Here is a 15490-nt window from a genome sequence, read left to right as displayed (position 1 = left end):
TAAACCAACTCAACCAATGAATGATCCGCAAACAACTAGTGATATAAATTATAACCAGGTAAAAATATATCACGATGAACATATAGCAACCCGGTTTATCTCTAGTGCGGTCTGCTGTAGTACTGGTCTTACCTTTGAGGTTATGATGATGAATACCGGTTATGCTGACTATCCATGGTGGTGCCGATTCATTCCTTTGCTGCTACAGATAAACCATGAATCCACCATTCTGGAGGAAAGATTGGACGATCTATAAAGCGCACTATTGAATAAGGAAAGAGGCAATACTTATTAAAAGTGAAACCTGCAATTTCGTTGTAAAGCATTGTTTGTAGTATTATTTCGAACAACTAGGAAATTTTCGGTTGACCAGTTTACGTTCTGTTTGTTTATTCTTTCTATATGCAACTATAATATATCAAGATCGATTTATGTAATTAATCGCTTTAATTGCTTATTAATTAATTGCTTTGCGTAGCTTATTAGACGGTTCAGTACGATTGCTGTTTAAATAATGTTATTGTTGCGCAAATTACGCCGCAATTATGTTCAGAGAGGGGTTGCGTCGTTGGTAATTCGCGGACACTTAGCCTTTTTGTCGCCTGTAATTTAAATGGCCCTTTATGCGGCGTGATCGGTTTTCGTTGAAGTCACGCTACCATTACTGGTCGCTTGTCGCTTACGGGCCTGCCTCAGTTACGTCTATGTGTGTGCGTTCGTCTTTCTTAAAATCGCTTCCATCACTTAGCGGATGACAAGGTTCAAAGCAACCTTCAAGCACCTTCAAGTATTCATTGCTGTTGGGAACGACGACTTTCGATAGCTTAAGCCAAATTCAGTTACTTCACAGCTTTATTGAATGATGACCTTTACACTCTGTGGAATCAAGGCTAGACAGCTTTTTATCTGAATTTTCTATGCATGTTTACACAACTGATCTAAGATTAGTTAATCCTAAGCAAACAAACCGTTTTTCGTTTGTCTAAACCCGAAACGAATACGGAATTTGCATTCTCATAACGTACATGAATTTTACCATGGCTTTTCGTCGATACTGGTGTTACAGGGATCTCTTGAGGAGACGATGACTCCCTCCGCCCTGACGGGACAGGGAGGGCTCGAGAGGCACCATGGCTTCGCATCGCACAGCGTTGGGTCGCTGCACCGAAGGAAGATGCCGCCTCAGGTCTGTATGGTAGTTTTATTCTTAGCTGGTTGCTATACACATATATTTATTTAATATGGACTCACAATGTCATTTGCATAGCATGTTTGAATGTCAGCCTACAGCCGATATAGTTCTTCGCACTCAGCCCGATTGATTCCTGTATTTAGGACTGTAGTACTTTTTCGGAAAAACCTTCATAATAATAACGAGCGTTTGATAAGCATCGTTTCGTCGTGGGTCAGATTATTTTCCACGTTGACACGTATTTTTTTTAACGAGAATCTGCCGATGCTCGTTGATTCATGTTGCGGGAATTATCGAAAGCTCTTGCGCACTTAAAAAATATTTCCTATCCAAAAACAAGAGAAAAGTAAATGTAGAAGCATAGTCCTCGTTACCATACCCATTACGATCTGTTTTTCCTCGAAATAGAAACGGGTTGTACGCCTGCGTCCCATTCGGTCCCACGGTAACCGTAGCCAGCATGTGGTTACGAGAGAAAGAAAAACAATCGAATATCCTTTTTGGGATTTGATTTTCTTCGCCGTTCGGCGTTTGGGTTTGTCCATAAAACGGCACCAGTGGCGCTGAGACGATTTCATTTTTTCCCCTGTTAGTTCACTTCTGTTCTGCCTTATGGTGGTATAACGCCATTTCCGGTGAGCTATCGACCGTACCTTCTCCGGCCAAGCTGAAGAGAAAGCGGAACAGAACGACCTAATACGTTTAACACTCGCACATACAGAAAGATAGATATTAGTCACCATGTTGCCGACAGCTTACCGCCTGTTCTTCTGCTTTCTCGGTCATCTCGCCCTATTCAAATGTCAATGTTAAGCGGCCCATATAACAAGTAGCGCTTGCTATGGGCCACCATGGATGGTTGGCGGTTAGCTGCCGATAGCTTTGCCTGGCTACACTTGACTGAGTCACGGTCCGTAAGTGCACACCAGCGACCAGTTCGTAGTCGTACTCGTCATACTAATACAACGTTTGTTCACATTTAACTGTGCTTCAGTGAACCTAGCTTAGTTTGCTGGCGGTCACCGTTCACTTCTTTGCATAAGAAAGAACCTAAGAGGAAGCAAGAACAAGCGGGATCAGCGGTCGACCGTTAACATAACGGCACTGCAGTTAACCAGAGACAGTTTCGAAACAACGTAGATGTCGTATTCGCTGCTTTTTGTCCGGTATGTACGCCTTTGTGCATGTATGCCCGAGCATCGTGGTTGGGTGCTTGTCACCAATGGTATCGTATCGCTATTTACTGACCGGTGAAGCCGTACGACCGAAATGGCTAGCACAAAGATGCTCGAATGGTTAAACCGAGATGACTACTCGATCGTTTCGCCGTTATCAGGAGCAACTAGCTATTTTAACAACGAACATTTCTAATTGTAGCCGGCCATGACATAATCTCGTTACTAAGCCCTTCTCTCTTTTCCCCTCGGCTCGCAATGGCCTGAAAGGGCAGAGCAGATTAAATTTAGAGTGGGGCGGAGGCACGGCAAGACAGTTTACGCTTCTAATGTTTGTAGCAAGTCGTTTTAAATAGCTTGGAATAGTATCATAATTGCACCTATTTTGCCGCACATACCAATATGTCCTTTTGTGTCAAATCGCATCTAGCGTCACGGTGTCGACGTATTAGGCGTTATTAGTGCTAATATTAAAGTCGAGGCATCGGTAGCAACAGTTCTCGACTATAAGTATACGATACTTTTCTAAATTTCCACAATTGCTTAATTTATGCGCGTTAGATCACTGCGAATGCTGGAAGTTGTCCGTTCACTGGAGGATGAGACTGTGTGCCAAGCACATGTTCTGTGGAATGATCATAGAATGGTCGTAGGAAAACGATGTTAATAACAACTTGCGCCTGAAATCAAGTTGAGAGTAATCGCTTCTTATTCTTCGTCTCTCCCTAACTAACAGGTCCCCAAGAGAACGTGTTCGATGCAGAGAAACCTCTCGCCGATGTCCGGTCTGCGGGGCTCCCACTGTGAGTCGACGGGCTCGGAAACATCGCTTGTACTCGAGACCTCAGTCAGTTCGCACGGTTCCTCCTCTGACCTGCAGTCGCACCACTCCCATTCGCCCCTCTGGGGCGCATCTGGCGAGGAGCACGACACGGCCGACAAGCGGCTATCGAATATATCGGAGGACACGTGCGACACGCCGGGATACGCTGCTGGCAATTCGCATGCTGCAGCCGACGCTTTACTTATGTATCCGTCGCAAAGCAACAGCGGCCCCTGCCACAACCTCGGAGCTCTCGCGTCGCCGGCTGAAACGCCCAGCTTTAATCCCGCCGACTTCAAGCAAAAGGAAATCGAACGCAAGCGACACTACCGTGTCGGACTCAACCTGTTCAATAAGAAGCCCGAACGGGGCATTCGCTATCTAATAGAGAAGAATTTCCTAGAAGGAACACCGCAAGCAGTGGCTCGCTTCCTTATGACACGCAAGGGACTCAGTAAGAATAAGATCGGCGAGTACCTTGGCGATCGGCAAAACCCATTCGCAGTGCAGGTACTCGAATGTTCCGTACGCGAAATGGATCTATCCGGCATGCAGGTCGACGTCGCCCTCCGGAAGTTCCAGTCGTACTTCCAAATGCCGGTAAGATGTCAGGCTTTTTTAGGAAAGATTATCCTCTCTCACACTGCTATTATCCTTATTAAGAATAGTAATAAAGCATAGAAGACATTTAATACAAGTCGATTGTATTATATGCTTTGCTCACTGACCTGCTTGGGTTTACTATGATCGGTCGAAGTGCCCCTGGGAAGGCACAATAAGAGGTTTAATTGGATCTGATTAAATGAACATAACTTTCTTTACCAGGGCTGTTCGAACAAGCGAGGATACACGCATACGCGCATAAACGTTCATGTACATATACATCTCAAAACAATTCGTCTGTTGTCCTATTAATCGAATCAGTGACATCCTGTTAGCTGCAAACGTTTTTTTCAAGCGATCTATTAGGAAATATATTTAACGTTTACAGACGCTAAATAGATGTCTTCTTGTGTTGGTCACAGGGCGAAGCGCAAAAGGTAGACCACGTGATCCAGATGTTCTCACTGCACTATGCTGATTGTAATCCTGACCTTGTGGCACAGTTCTTCAAGAACGCCGACAACGTTTTGGTCGTTGCGTTTTCCATTGTTATGCTCAACGTCGACCTGCATAATCCCTCGCTAGCGGAGCATCGTCGAATGAAGGTCGACGACTACATCAAGAATCTTCGAGGCGTCGAAGGCTTTGAAAATGTCGACCGAGCTACGCTGGCCGGTATATATGACCGAATTAAGAAGGAGGCATTCCGACCAGGTAGCGACCATGTAACTCAGGTAGCTAAAGTGCACGAGACGATAGTTGGCGCCAAAAAACCGAACCTTGTGCTACCCCATCGACGACTTGTATGTTACTGCCGATTGTACGAGGTCTATGATATACAAAAGAAGGACAAAGCCGGCCAACACCAGCGTGAGGTGTTCTTATTCAATGATCTATTGCTCGTTAGCAAAATTGCCAGCAAGAAGAAAGGAGCGATAACGTACAGCTTCCGCCAATCGATACCGCTGGTTGGACTTAATGTGACGCTCTTTTCCACGCCACACTATCCATTTGGAATATCGCTGTCACAGCGGGTCGACGGTAAGATTGTGATCACCCTAAACGCACGAAACGAGCACGATCGAGAGAAGTTCTGCGATGACCTACGCGAGTCGGTCCTGGAGATGGACGAAATGGAGGCGCTTCGTATTGAAGCTGAGCTCGAGAAGCAGTCGGCGTCATGGGCCAATCAGGCGGAGAATCGCGACAGCGGAGTAGCTACCGACGAGGACGTGCCTAATCTTCAGCTGCCGAACGGCTCACCCGCGTCAGACAAGGCGGATAAAGGGAGCAGTAGCAGCAGCAATGGGGCTCATGGAGGAGCTGGTGGTCTGAAGGGCAAGGGCTCCGCTCTGTCCAACTCACTGCTTGACCTCGCCGAGCCTCCGCTAGCCAAGCCGGTGCGGCGTGGCAGTGCGGGCTCGCTCGACAGCGGCATGTCGGTTTCGTTCCAGTCATCCGCTGCCAGTACGGCCAGCAGGGACTCGTCCCCGCAGACCGTGCCCGCGTCTGCCGCGGCATCAGCCGCCGCAGCTGCCAATGCTTCTGGGGTTGCCGGCGTTGCAACCGGAGGCATCAACCACCCTCAGCATATTCAACATGTCCAACATGTTGTCCAGCACCAGCACACTCACCATCATCTTCAGCAACACAACCATCCACACAGCATCCCCGAAGAGCAGATACTTCAGCAACAGCAACCGCCGCTCGGCAAGGCCCAGGCGTACACGGGAATGTTGAGACATGGGCCAGGTTCCGTGTCCCAGCCGCCCCCGATTGCCAAGGCCGGAAGCCTACGCCAAGCGGACACAACCGATGTATAGAGCGAGCGCATGGATTAACTTTATGAACACATTAAATAAATACAGTGACACTCGTGAAACAAGATATCGTTGGCATCTTGTAACGAGTACTAACGAAGGCAATAATAGGTGAGGACAAGGCCGACCGGCAGGGGGACTACTCGCCGATAAGGTGGGAGGGCGGGACAATGCCGATGATATTGGATGGGTGGATAAATATTCCAGGTCTACGTCCACCCGTGGTCCATGCTCATATCCGTATACGGTAGATCCACAGTACGCACAGATGTTGATGAGTGGAGTCGTTAATCTTTCTTTCAAGAGACCAACTAATGGACAGGAAGAGTTCATACTGGGGTGTTATGACTTAATATTTTTGTCGCTTTTATGTAAATCGGTCTTCTGTTGATGTCGTAGTGGTGAAGTAGCTCTCCGGTCGAAGGTCTAGATGTAGTGCATGTGGATTGGCCGGTCGATTTATTCATTGGTCAACTAATTAATTAATTGATAATAAGTACCCGAAAGTGTTTGATGCCAATAATAAAGCTAATTTTTGCCATGCTAATTAAGCAAACGCATGGATCTAAACTGTATTATAGCAATAAGAGTTGTGGATGTGATAAGCCTTCGGTTTCTTCTGCTAAAATTAAATCAAGCATATGGACGCCTTCCGGGTCAGGTTCGAAAAATAAGAGTCCGAATGGTCTAAATATGCGATATGCCACTGACCACTGAATCTCACTGACTATGCAGAAGTTGTGTACCAGCATGCGGTGTAGATTCGCTTGATAGCAGCCAGTTCTAGCCAAATAATGGGAAATACGTTCGCTAAGACAAAAACATCGTACAGATTCACAATAGATGATATTCTACGAAAACAACAAGTAAGCAAAAAACGAAACCGGCGCTCTCCGACGCCTCTCGAGGTGCGAAATCCTTGCGGGAAAATGTATTGCTTAGTAATAGCCCTGATATCCGGTGGTTCACGTATTAAGCTACAAGGCAGATTACGACTAGAAAGCGCCGCGCCAACAAACAACCATCCTTTGGCGGATCGTCGATTCGCAAAACGAAAGAACCGTGTTGTTCAGAGTACTTGTATATAGTTGATGACAACAAACCAACGGAAGGGGGATCGAAGCAAGACAAACCAACCAGCTACTAAGCAAGCGCAATCAGGCTTGATAATAGTGGTATATATGATGGTGATGATGATGATGATGATGTGTGTGGAAGACTAGGCTAAAGCTGATGTACAAGGGGGGGGAGGGGTAGAGTATGGTGTTATAGTATGTAAGATCTTAGACCCGTGAGGATATTGTGCGTCAGCTTTAAGCCAAAAGGCAGCCGAGCAATTATTCTTCGACCACTGTAGAAAGCAAGAAAGAACTAAATAAAATGGCAAAGAAAAACATGAAAACAGGACGCGAAATATGAGAGCCGTACGACGCTCTCACAGAGTAGAAAAGGAAGCTATAAAACGGTGATCGAAGGAAGCATAAGGCGATGACGATGGTGGCGGCGTACGGCCTCAATTGTACGCGATTTGTGTATGTGGCGGTGGTCAAGATAATGATGGTGACGATGATGGCGACGATGACGACGACATTATAACATGACGATTGTTGCTGAGAGCTGGTTGTTTTATTCCGAAGAGAAAAATACACAAGAACGAAAAACATACGGAAGAACGAATCATGATGGTGATCTCTGTTACGGAAGGTGACCAAGATGAGGAAAAAGGACACCTGGGTTCGTGACTCAGCGTTCGAGTGCAAAAGGTCGACAAATTTCAAGAAAAAATACAGATAGAAAAATTAAGGTCTATGGACACACAGCGTCATCAATCATGTCCAAAGGTTTCGGCTGCGCTGAGGCTAAGACATCGATAATGTAGCAATAAGACTGGTATATAATAACAGTAATGATGATAGCAAGCTGGCTCAACTGTGCAAGGGGAGGAAGCGAAATTGTTGTGCATGTACCGAGTAGGTGTGTCAGTACGAGGCGAATATGTCTTACGTAGGTGTCGTCGACGTCCCTCATCGCAGTCAACGCTCGATGTTACTGTCGCCTAAAAAGTTGCCCAAAGCCGTTCGATATGTACAAAGACTGTTTAATATATTCATCAAAGATCAGCAAAACTAATAAACGAAAGAAAATATTAACTCAACGTGATGTCTCTGTGTTCGTATTTTGTATTAAAGTGTGCGTGAACATGCTATTGAATTCTTTGGTAGCTAATGATGGAATAAAGAATTCTATTAATAACGGTTTAGACTACAATGTAAGAGTTAGGGCAAAGGGAAGTTCCGCTTACAGACAATGGCTATGCACAGGAGAAGACCCACTTTGACTGCAAAATGGGCTGCGGTGACATTACTGATATCACAGGATATTCCGTTGTCTCTGTCATATGTATTAAACCACAGCCTCATTAATATAAGCAAATCTACATCTTGCAGAGAACCTCGATCTCTCTTTAATTTCCACTTAGCCTAAAACCTTAACAACGCAAATGTTGTGAAATGCCTTGTTGGGACTTCGCCGTCAAAGTGTGCCGGCTTTCTGTTATACATCAGACGTCGATCAGCTAGCCTTGGTATTAAAGTTGGTAGAGTATCAATTCTCCGAGTGTCCAAGGGGCATAATACTCGAGATCAACGAGATTTGATCTTAGATTCATGCATGCTGAGTCAATTGGTATGTCAGCCATGATACGATACAATCCCTACAACTCTCTTTTACATCTTTGTTTGCTTAAACAAAGATGTAAAAGGCAACAATTTGGATGTATGTTTTTAATATAGAATGCTACTAGGCATATCAGTGACGATTGCAGTTATACGTTCTTTATTTTTTTCTGTATATTAAAGTGTATAGACTTACGTTTCAAAAATGTTTTAAATATTATTCTAGTAGTTTCTGTTGACTGATTATGAAATCGATGGCATGATCTTGCACTAGAAAACAGAATGAGGCGATTTTCAAAATGCGTGATAAGTAATTACGCAAGTGTATTGACCAGCAAGCTTGAAAAATAACCCTTGATCTCAAAGTTAAAGCTAATTATAATCAAGTAAAAACTTCTGTATGGTCTCGCTCGTACATGTTTTTCGTACTTTTATTTGTTGCTTTTTTACACAGCTTCAGCATTAATTGTAACTAAACTTGAACAAATGTTAATAATCAGTTATTAAACGATGCAGGCCGAAAGGCAGCTCCCGTAGCTTATTTCAGAAAAGGCTTTCGTTATTTGGGATGTAGAGGAGTCTGTTGCTTAAAGAGCAGTTACATATATAGTTCGGCTAATAGAATTGCAAATTGTACAAACTCAACATACTTCTCTAACTGTTTCTGATTATGCTTCGCCTTGTTCAGCTTATCTTCGGCATCTTGAACTCCTGACTGATGTTCTACTAAAGCACGAGAACCTTTTTGCTAGAACATTTAGAAATGTCGTCGAGTTAATATACTCAGAGCAAGCGTGTAACAAGTGTTCTAGAGGATTCCTTCCTGTAAGAGTTGTCGCGCAATTGTTACCCGTCATAGCTAAGAATTAACACACTATACCAAAGTAATCGAAGAAAAAGAGATAGTGCCTTAGCTCCAAAATATGTCCAGAAATATACCCAATGCATTAATTTAATTTGAATAAAAAGACTTGGAAGGAGGTTACCCGACAGAATTTGAGTCCTTAAGTTGCGTATTTTATGCCTAATAGGTTCTTGTGTGCAGGAATCTCTCGCTCACGTAAGTATTACAAAACGACTTTAAGTCTAACTGTTTTATCATTAAGTTAAAGTAAAAAGTAATAAAATGCTAGTTGGCATTGGCTGATGTGCACGAGTGATCTTCTACAAACGTGACCGCCACCGAAAGCTTAAAAATAATCCGACAATGTTCGTCAAGGACACTTCAATGTTCGTCAAGGAATTCTTGCTGAACTTGCTAGATTTGCGGCTATTATGTAGTGAAACCGACAGTTCAACAGAGCCAGTATCAAAAAATTATTGAACAAGTGTAGAAGACCGTCCTACTTACTTGTGCAGTCTTTGCTGATTGGTTAAGGCGCTGGCCTTGGAATTCAACGGGGTTTTCCCGCGCCGGTTCGAATTCTGCTGACCGCAAGGCGTTCTTCGTCAGATTCGTGTCATTTTTTTTAACATTTGAATAGATTTCCTGACCTGCGTTACCAACCCAGTCGACAATAACTTCAACAGCCAAGTAGTGAGATAGTTCTTGCGTAAATCAATCAGTTTATCAAAGTAGTACTAAAGCAAATACCGATACAAGACCAGAAACGATAAAAGTGTAAATCTAATGGGTCTTGCAGAGGAAAACGCTGGCTGAAGTTCCACACCAACGCAGCATATATCTATAAGCCACATTTGGTGTCCTCAAGCGCGTATTATAAATTAATTTCTAAAAGACCAAGGATTACCTGTTTTTTCTCTAAGACCTCGGAATAAGCTAAATACACAAAACCACTAGGACCGATGTATTTATGGTACCGGGCAAAATATTTGTGACTAAAGTTGTAGTTTAATTATTGCTATACACTATGTTAGTGTAATGAAGATTCGTGTTTGCTATCTCAAATAAGAGTTTCGGACCTGCTTTTTTCTATCTAACCATTACTACGATTTTGAAATTTAAACGAACGAACGAGCTGAAGGAAGAAAGGCTTTCATTTAGAGCCTTCCGCATTAACATCAAGCTGATTGAAAATAAAAAGAAAACGAAACTTGTAATGCAAAAGCCTCATATTTACCACGCCAATCACGAACATCTAACTTTACACACTCCTGTAGGCATGAAAAAACATACACAAATATATGTATTAATATATACAGTAGTTCATTTATTTAAATTGTTGATGACATCCTTGTTTGTAGAGCACACGCCTAATACTTTAATTGTTGTTGCTGTTCGGACACGCCGTTGTTATGTCGTACTTCACACTACAGCCGATCGATGCTCGATACCATTCAGAGTTTATACGCGCTCATACCACTTCATTATCGGTCATAATTTTTTGCTACTAGCAAATGGTTTCACTTGGTCAAGCAACACTCATTTTCTTAAGTGAATTCGAAGTTGCCTGGCTGTTCCAAATACACCAGAGTCTTCATTATCTGTTCGGAAACTACAGAAAACTGAAGACAGCAAAAGGATGTGACCAGTGAAATCATCATACTTCTCCCATTCAAGAGAATTTCGCTTTACTAAAATCCATCTCGGGGTGCTGCGCTATAAACTTTTGAAGCATTTCGTTCTTCTTCTGTTCTTCAGACGTCGGCAGGCCCATTGCCTTTTGCCGTTGATCGTACATCATTTTCTCAACCATTCCTCGGGTTTCCCCATCGAGATCTGACAGCTTTGAATTACCAGGAGAAACCTTCTGCGTGTTGATGAGCGGATCAGTGAGTACCAGGTGGGGCCACCATTCCATTTTATTCACCTAAAATTAACAGAGGAAGAGATACGGTTAGACTGAGTGGGCCGGCCGGCATATGCAAATGACAAAGATATATACAATACTCGAATCATAAGCTTGTTTATCGAGCAGACTCATCAACCGCAGTAGATAAAATTCATAGGTTTTATGTGACATTTAGGATGGCATCTGCTACTGGACTGAAAATCTATCAAAAATTCTATAAAATCTATCAAAACTCTGTATCACCTGTGCATGTCTATATAGTTTAAATCCAAGGTCAGCCGTTCTAAAAGTAATTTTCGCTGGATTCAATTCGCGTTCACCAGAGTTCAAAACAGAGTTCAAATTCAATCGTAGAACGATACCCCTGCTCTCGATTTTTCTTAGATTTCCTCGGTCGATTTTCAAAGGCTTTTCCTGTTATGCGCTTCTCTGACTTTGGAAAGAAGTACAATTATAGACTATTAAATCTGATAAGTACACGGGAACCACCGTAAAAGAACTGTCTTTTTCGTGATAGAACCGTGTTCTGAAGTAACGATGTATGAGTTCATGCATTATCGCTGCGGAGATTCTACGGCCTGTTCTCTCAACATTTGGACCTGTTTTGGCTGATAAATATACTGATGTTTCTGAGCACTTCTTTAGTAACAGTATAGTTGTCACTTAGTTTAAATTCGTAATGCTCAACATTCAGACGACGGTGAGAAGGAACTTGGGTTTTTGTCTTGGATGTTGTAACTTTCGTCGGCTTGAGTGTGCCTTTGAAGCAATACATAGATGATCTTGTTTCTGTCCTCGCAGCGTACTCATATGTCCACGTTTTATTTACTGTAACGACGCGTAGGAGCAAACTCTACTTTTTTTCGATTTTTTTCGACTGTGGTTTTTCTGAGACAACCGTTTACGAGTCGGAATTAGTTCGAAATTCAGATCCTTCGTAATATAATTTTTTTTACCTCCGAATGATTTTTTAAAATGACTGGACTTATCTAAAATCCCTGGCTCTCCTTTGGGTACTCTGAGAGCAAACTTTGGGTCCATTCGCACAAGTTATCTTAACTCTCTCCTCTATACTTCATTTTTTTCTCATGAAAATGGAATATAGTTAGAAGTCATCTACTCCTAAGAGGTCGCAAATACAAAGCAAACATCTTCACACTCGGAAAGTTGGTCCGTAGATAGCAGACATATAGGCGTGTGGCTCTACGGGTCGGTTTCGGCCGATAAAAACCACACAGTCTATAAATTATTTTTTTGACCCATTAGTTAACGCTATGTTCAGGCTTCTCATTTCTTGCGCTGCTATATTCATTGGCTGTAGGTAGCACGTGGTTATTAATATTCGAAAGGCAATGCACAATTACTCAATTGTTTTAATTAGACATAGGAAATCACTAATGTTGTTACTGAAATCAAACGTACCTTTTCCAGGTTAACGACAATAACCTTGCCATCTTCAAGGTTCCAGAAGCATTCTTCCTTTTTGACCACAGCATACATCTCGCCGTCGATAGTCAACGGAGATCCCTTAAGGCCGACCTTAAGGTGCTGCAATAGTAAAGCACACATATAAGTGTATATAAATGAGCACTTAAATATTATTCACAATGTAAGAGCAAATAAATCACGTGACCGTTGGCCGGATTTTTTCCAACCTATAGAATTTTATTACAGCTGTAATAGGAACCCGTTGTGCATCCGCGTTTGAATTAAGTTCAGGAATTGACAACCTGGGTTATAGCACTTTTGCACTTTCACCTGTCTATCCTCAGACTATCTTCATTTTTGTGATATTAGTTGCTTCTCGAACTTTATAATGAAAAACCGGAATATAGTGTCCGAGAAAAACTGTTATTCTACACGTACTAAACGTAAAGCCATTTATCAGCTTATGAAACGATTCTTCGCATTTTGTCTTTTTGAAGATGCTATCATTTCCGAGTGAGCACAACATATCTTCTATGTTCATCTTAAAAATGAGGTCCGATATTCACTTCATTTGCCAGATTTCTTATTTTCAAGCAACAAGTACCCTTCAACTTCATTCTTTAAGTGGTATCCCTTTCATGTCTAAGTTTTTTGATATCTTTACTCTGAAGCTGCATTCGATACCTTTTGTCACAATGAATCAACGAGACACATCAAAATATTTAGTGCTTTTATTTGTTTCAAGTTGTCTTTTTACTTTCTTTTATTATTTTAGTTCAAATATATTACCATAAAACACGCCACAATGGTTTCTGGGCAAATTCAAAATGAACTCTCAATATTTTAAAAAGAAACTTTGAACATTTTCATAAATTCGAAACTCTTTTGGGAATTTTTTGACAATTTATAATTGCTATTAAATAGGGACTTAAGTACTGACAAAAAACTGATATAATAAATTATAGTTTTATGAAAAATTAAAACTAAAAAAAAAATGTGAAGGGGCGAGCATAAGCAAGACAAAGCAACGGACGTAAAGCATTTTCTTTATCTGGACTGAACCTGGTTTCGGACTTCGCCTCCACAAAAGAGGTTTGTGTCGAAACTTTGAAAACGGCAGCACTCACAAAGTTCAGACTATAGATTAGATACTTTCTTCCACAAACCTTTCCATCATTGAGATAAGTAAAAAAAAAATCGATACTATATTACCCTGTATATATTAGCAATGCTACGACTAACCGTATGAAGACAAGTATTGGGAAAAGCATGTACTTACTGAAATCGTTCACACCTACGCTAGTTTATTTATTTTTGAGTTTGGCGTAACAAACCTTTTTCTCAATATTGCAAACGACATCGCGCGATTTAATTTTAAGACCATCAGGAATCGGTACCCGAAGCTCCACCTCCTCAAGGGTTTGGGTCCATCTATAGTTTTCTAGATCGCAGCCATTTTGATCATTCGGAGGCAGCTTATCTTTGTCCTAAAATTACACCAAGAAGCGACAATAATTTCAGGTTAGCTCAGGTTACCTTTGTGCCATCAGGGGTGTCCATTTTCGCTATGTTATCAGCCTTCAAGTCCCAACACAAACAAGCAAACATTTAGCATAACTATGTAAACTACTCAAAAAATATAGGAGAATTTCAATACACGACCATAAAATCATTAAGGTATTTGGTTTCTACGTGTCTGAATTTTTCCCAGAATCTCAGGGTGCTTTGTCAAGGTTATTTTCAGGGTCGATGTCAAAACAACCTCTTTTGATAATAAAAACATTTCGAACAAGCATAAAGTTATACTTTGTGTATTATTTGTTAATTATTTGTTTACTATATATGCCGTGATAACTATTATTATTGATTTATTATACTAGAAAAGTGCCTTTTTTTAGGACTTCAGGGAACATAAAAAATACTCGGATGAGTGCCTCTTAGGCTGCGAAACTGGAGGCTACGTTTCTTTAAGTGTCTGTACGTTACATATGCATAACACATTTGTAATAGGAATGCTGTAGTGGTTAATTTGGCGGCGCTCAATTTGAGACAGAAAGGTAATAGAGCAGTATGTTGATTTAACGGTATACCGTAATTCTATTGGCTTCAAAAGCCTTTAGTAAAACTGCTTGAATATCTTACCTTATCGACCTCCGAATCCTCACCTACTGAAGGGTTACTCGTCTTCTGTAAACGAAACAGAAATAATTATCCAAAGAGAATAATAATATCCACACAGTACAAGCTCGATTTCGGTCGCGTATATCGGTCTTTCTCAAAACTTTTAGGATTTCGAAAAATCGAAGTCTTTATAAAGTTTCATGTAACTCATACAGAAGCCTTGTGGTTGCACAAAAAATTCACTGCGCTCATCAGCCTAGAGACGTTTTGACCGGCGTTTTAAGATTTAAAAGAGCTTAACAGGAGATTTGAAAGCACGGAAACGGAAAAAATCAAGATGCCAAACCAAATGAAGTCGTTTCATTGGTTGAATCTTGTCGCGTTCCATCAAATCCGAGCGGATAATGATCTGATGATGTGATTGAGGTTTCTGCACAAATGCCCTCTTCATTGAAAATGCCAAACATCGTACCAATGTCAATATAGAACCTACTGAGTTATGATTTTCTAGAATGTGCGACATGCTTCCACTCACAGTCGTACCACGCGACACTCTGGGACGCGTGTTTTTCTTTTTACGGTCAAATGATTTAAAGCCACAAACCTCAAAAGTAGCACCTCCTTCTGGTTGCTTCTCGTTCAATTTTACTTCTCCTTCGGAGGCCATATTTCGGAAAAACAAACGGTCAGATTCAACCGAACTTTATAACAAAGGCAACACTATGATTCGTGTCGACAGTTGTTATGCACCGCAGTTATCACACACCCATCATCAAATTACCACACACACGTTAAATTGGTCCAGGTGTCTTTTCGACAAATCCCAGCTAACGTAACGTTTACAGCTGTGTCGGCGGCATCGTTCGGCGTGCATCGTGTACAGATTGCCATTCATTTCGA

At 41.9% G+C, this 15490-nt stretch overlaps 2 protein-coding genes across 4 annotated transcripts in view; one reads left to right on the top strand and one right to left on the bottom strand.

Moving 5' to 3' along the window:
• Window positions 1-7773, top strand: part of siz (Brefeldin-resistant Arf-GEF family protein schizo) — a 60354-nt gene extending 52581 nt beyond the window's left edge. For all 3 annotated transcript variants that reach the window (XM_022837560.2, XM_022837559.2, XM_022837558.2), the window contains exons 4-6: window positions 1067-1186; window positions 3104-3790; window positions 4216-7773. In XM_022837560.2, the coding sequence (XP_022693295.1) occupies window positions 1067-1186; window positions 3104-3790; window positions 4216-5616 (2208 nt within the window). In that variant the 3' untranslated portion in view covers window positions 5617-7773. The remainder of the gene's footprint in view (window positions 1-1066; window positions 1187-3103; window positions 3791-4215) is intronic.
• A 2659-nt stretch (window positions 7774-10432) lies between these two features.
• Window positions 10433-15375, bottom strand: nudC (nuclear distribution C, dynein complex regulator). Its single transcript, XM_022837564.2, has 5 exons — window positions 15195-15375; window positions 14612-14656; window positions 13804-13956; window positions 12464-12589; window positions 10433-11059 (listed from the first exon to the last, which is right to left on the bottom strand). Exons 1-5 carry the CDS (start codon window positions 15255-15257, stop codon window positions 10805-10807), a joined length of 642 nt encoding a protein of 213 aa, XP_022693299.1. The 5' UTR covers window positions 15258-15375; the 3' UTR covers window positions 10433-10804.
• Window positions 15376-15490: the final 115 nt, after the last annotated feature.

Source organism: Varroa jacobsoni, unplaced genomic scaffold, assembly GCF_002532875.2.
Source record: "Varroa jacobsoni isolate VJ856 unplaced genomic scaffold, vjacob_1.0 scaffold_713, whole genome shotgun sequence".
In the NCBI taxonomy this organism is placed as follows: Eukaryota; Metazoa; Arthropoda; class Arachnida; order Mesostigmata; family Varroidae; genus Varroa; species Varroa jacobsoni.
The sequence above is the reverse complement of the archived record's forward strand: the minus strand, read 5'-3'. Positions and strand labels throughout refer to the sequence as shown.

Excerpts from the sequence above, each read along its gene's own strand:
- nudC (XM_022837564.2), bottom strand. The coding sequence starts at position 15,257 with ATGGCCTCCGAAGGAGAAGTAAAATTGAACGAGAAGCAACCAGAAGGA. Across the intron at positions 13,957-14,611 it reads AGGATTCGGAGGTCGATAAG|GACAAAGATAAGCTGCCTCC; the intron begins GTAAGATATTCA and ends GTGTAATTTTAG. Across the intron at positions 12,590-13,803 it reads TTTGCAATATTGAGAAAAAG|CACCTTAAGGTCGGCCTTAA; the intron begins GTTTGTTACGCC and ends TTACTATTGCAG.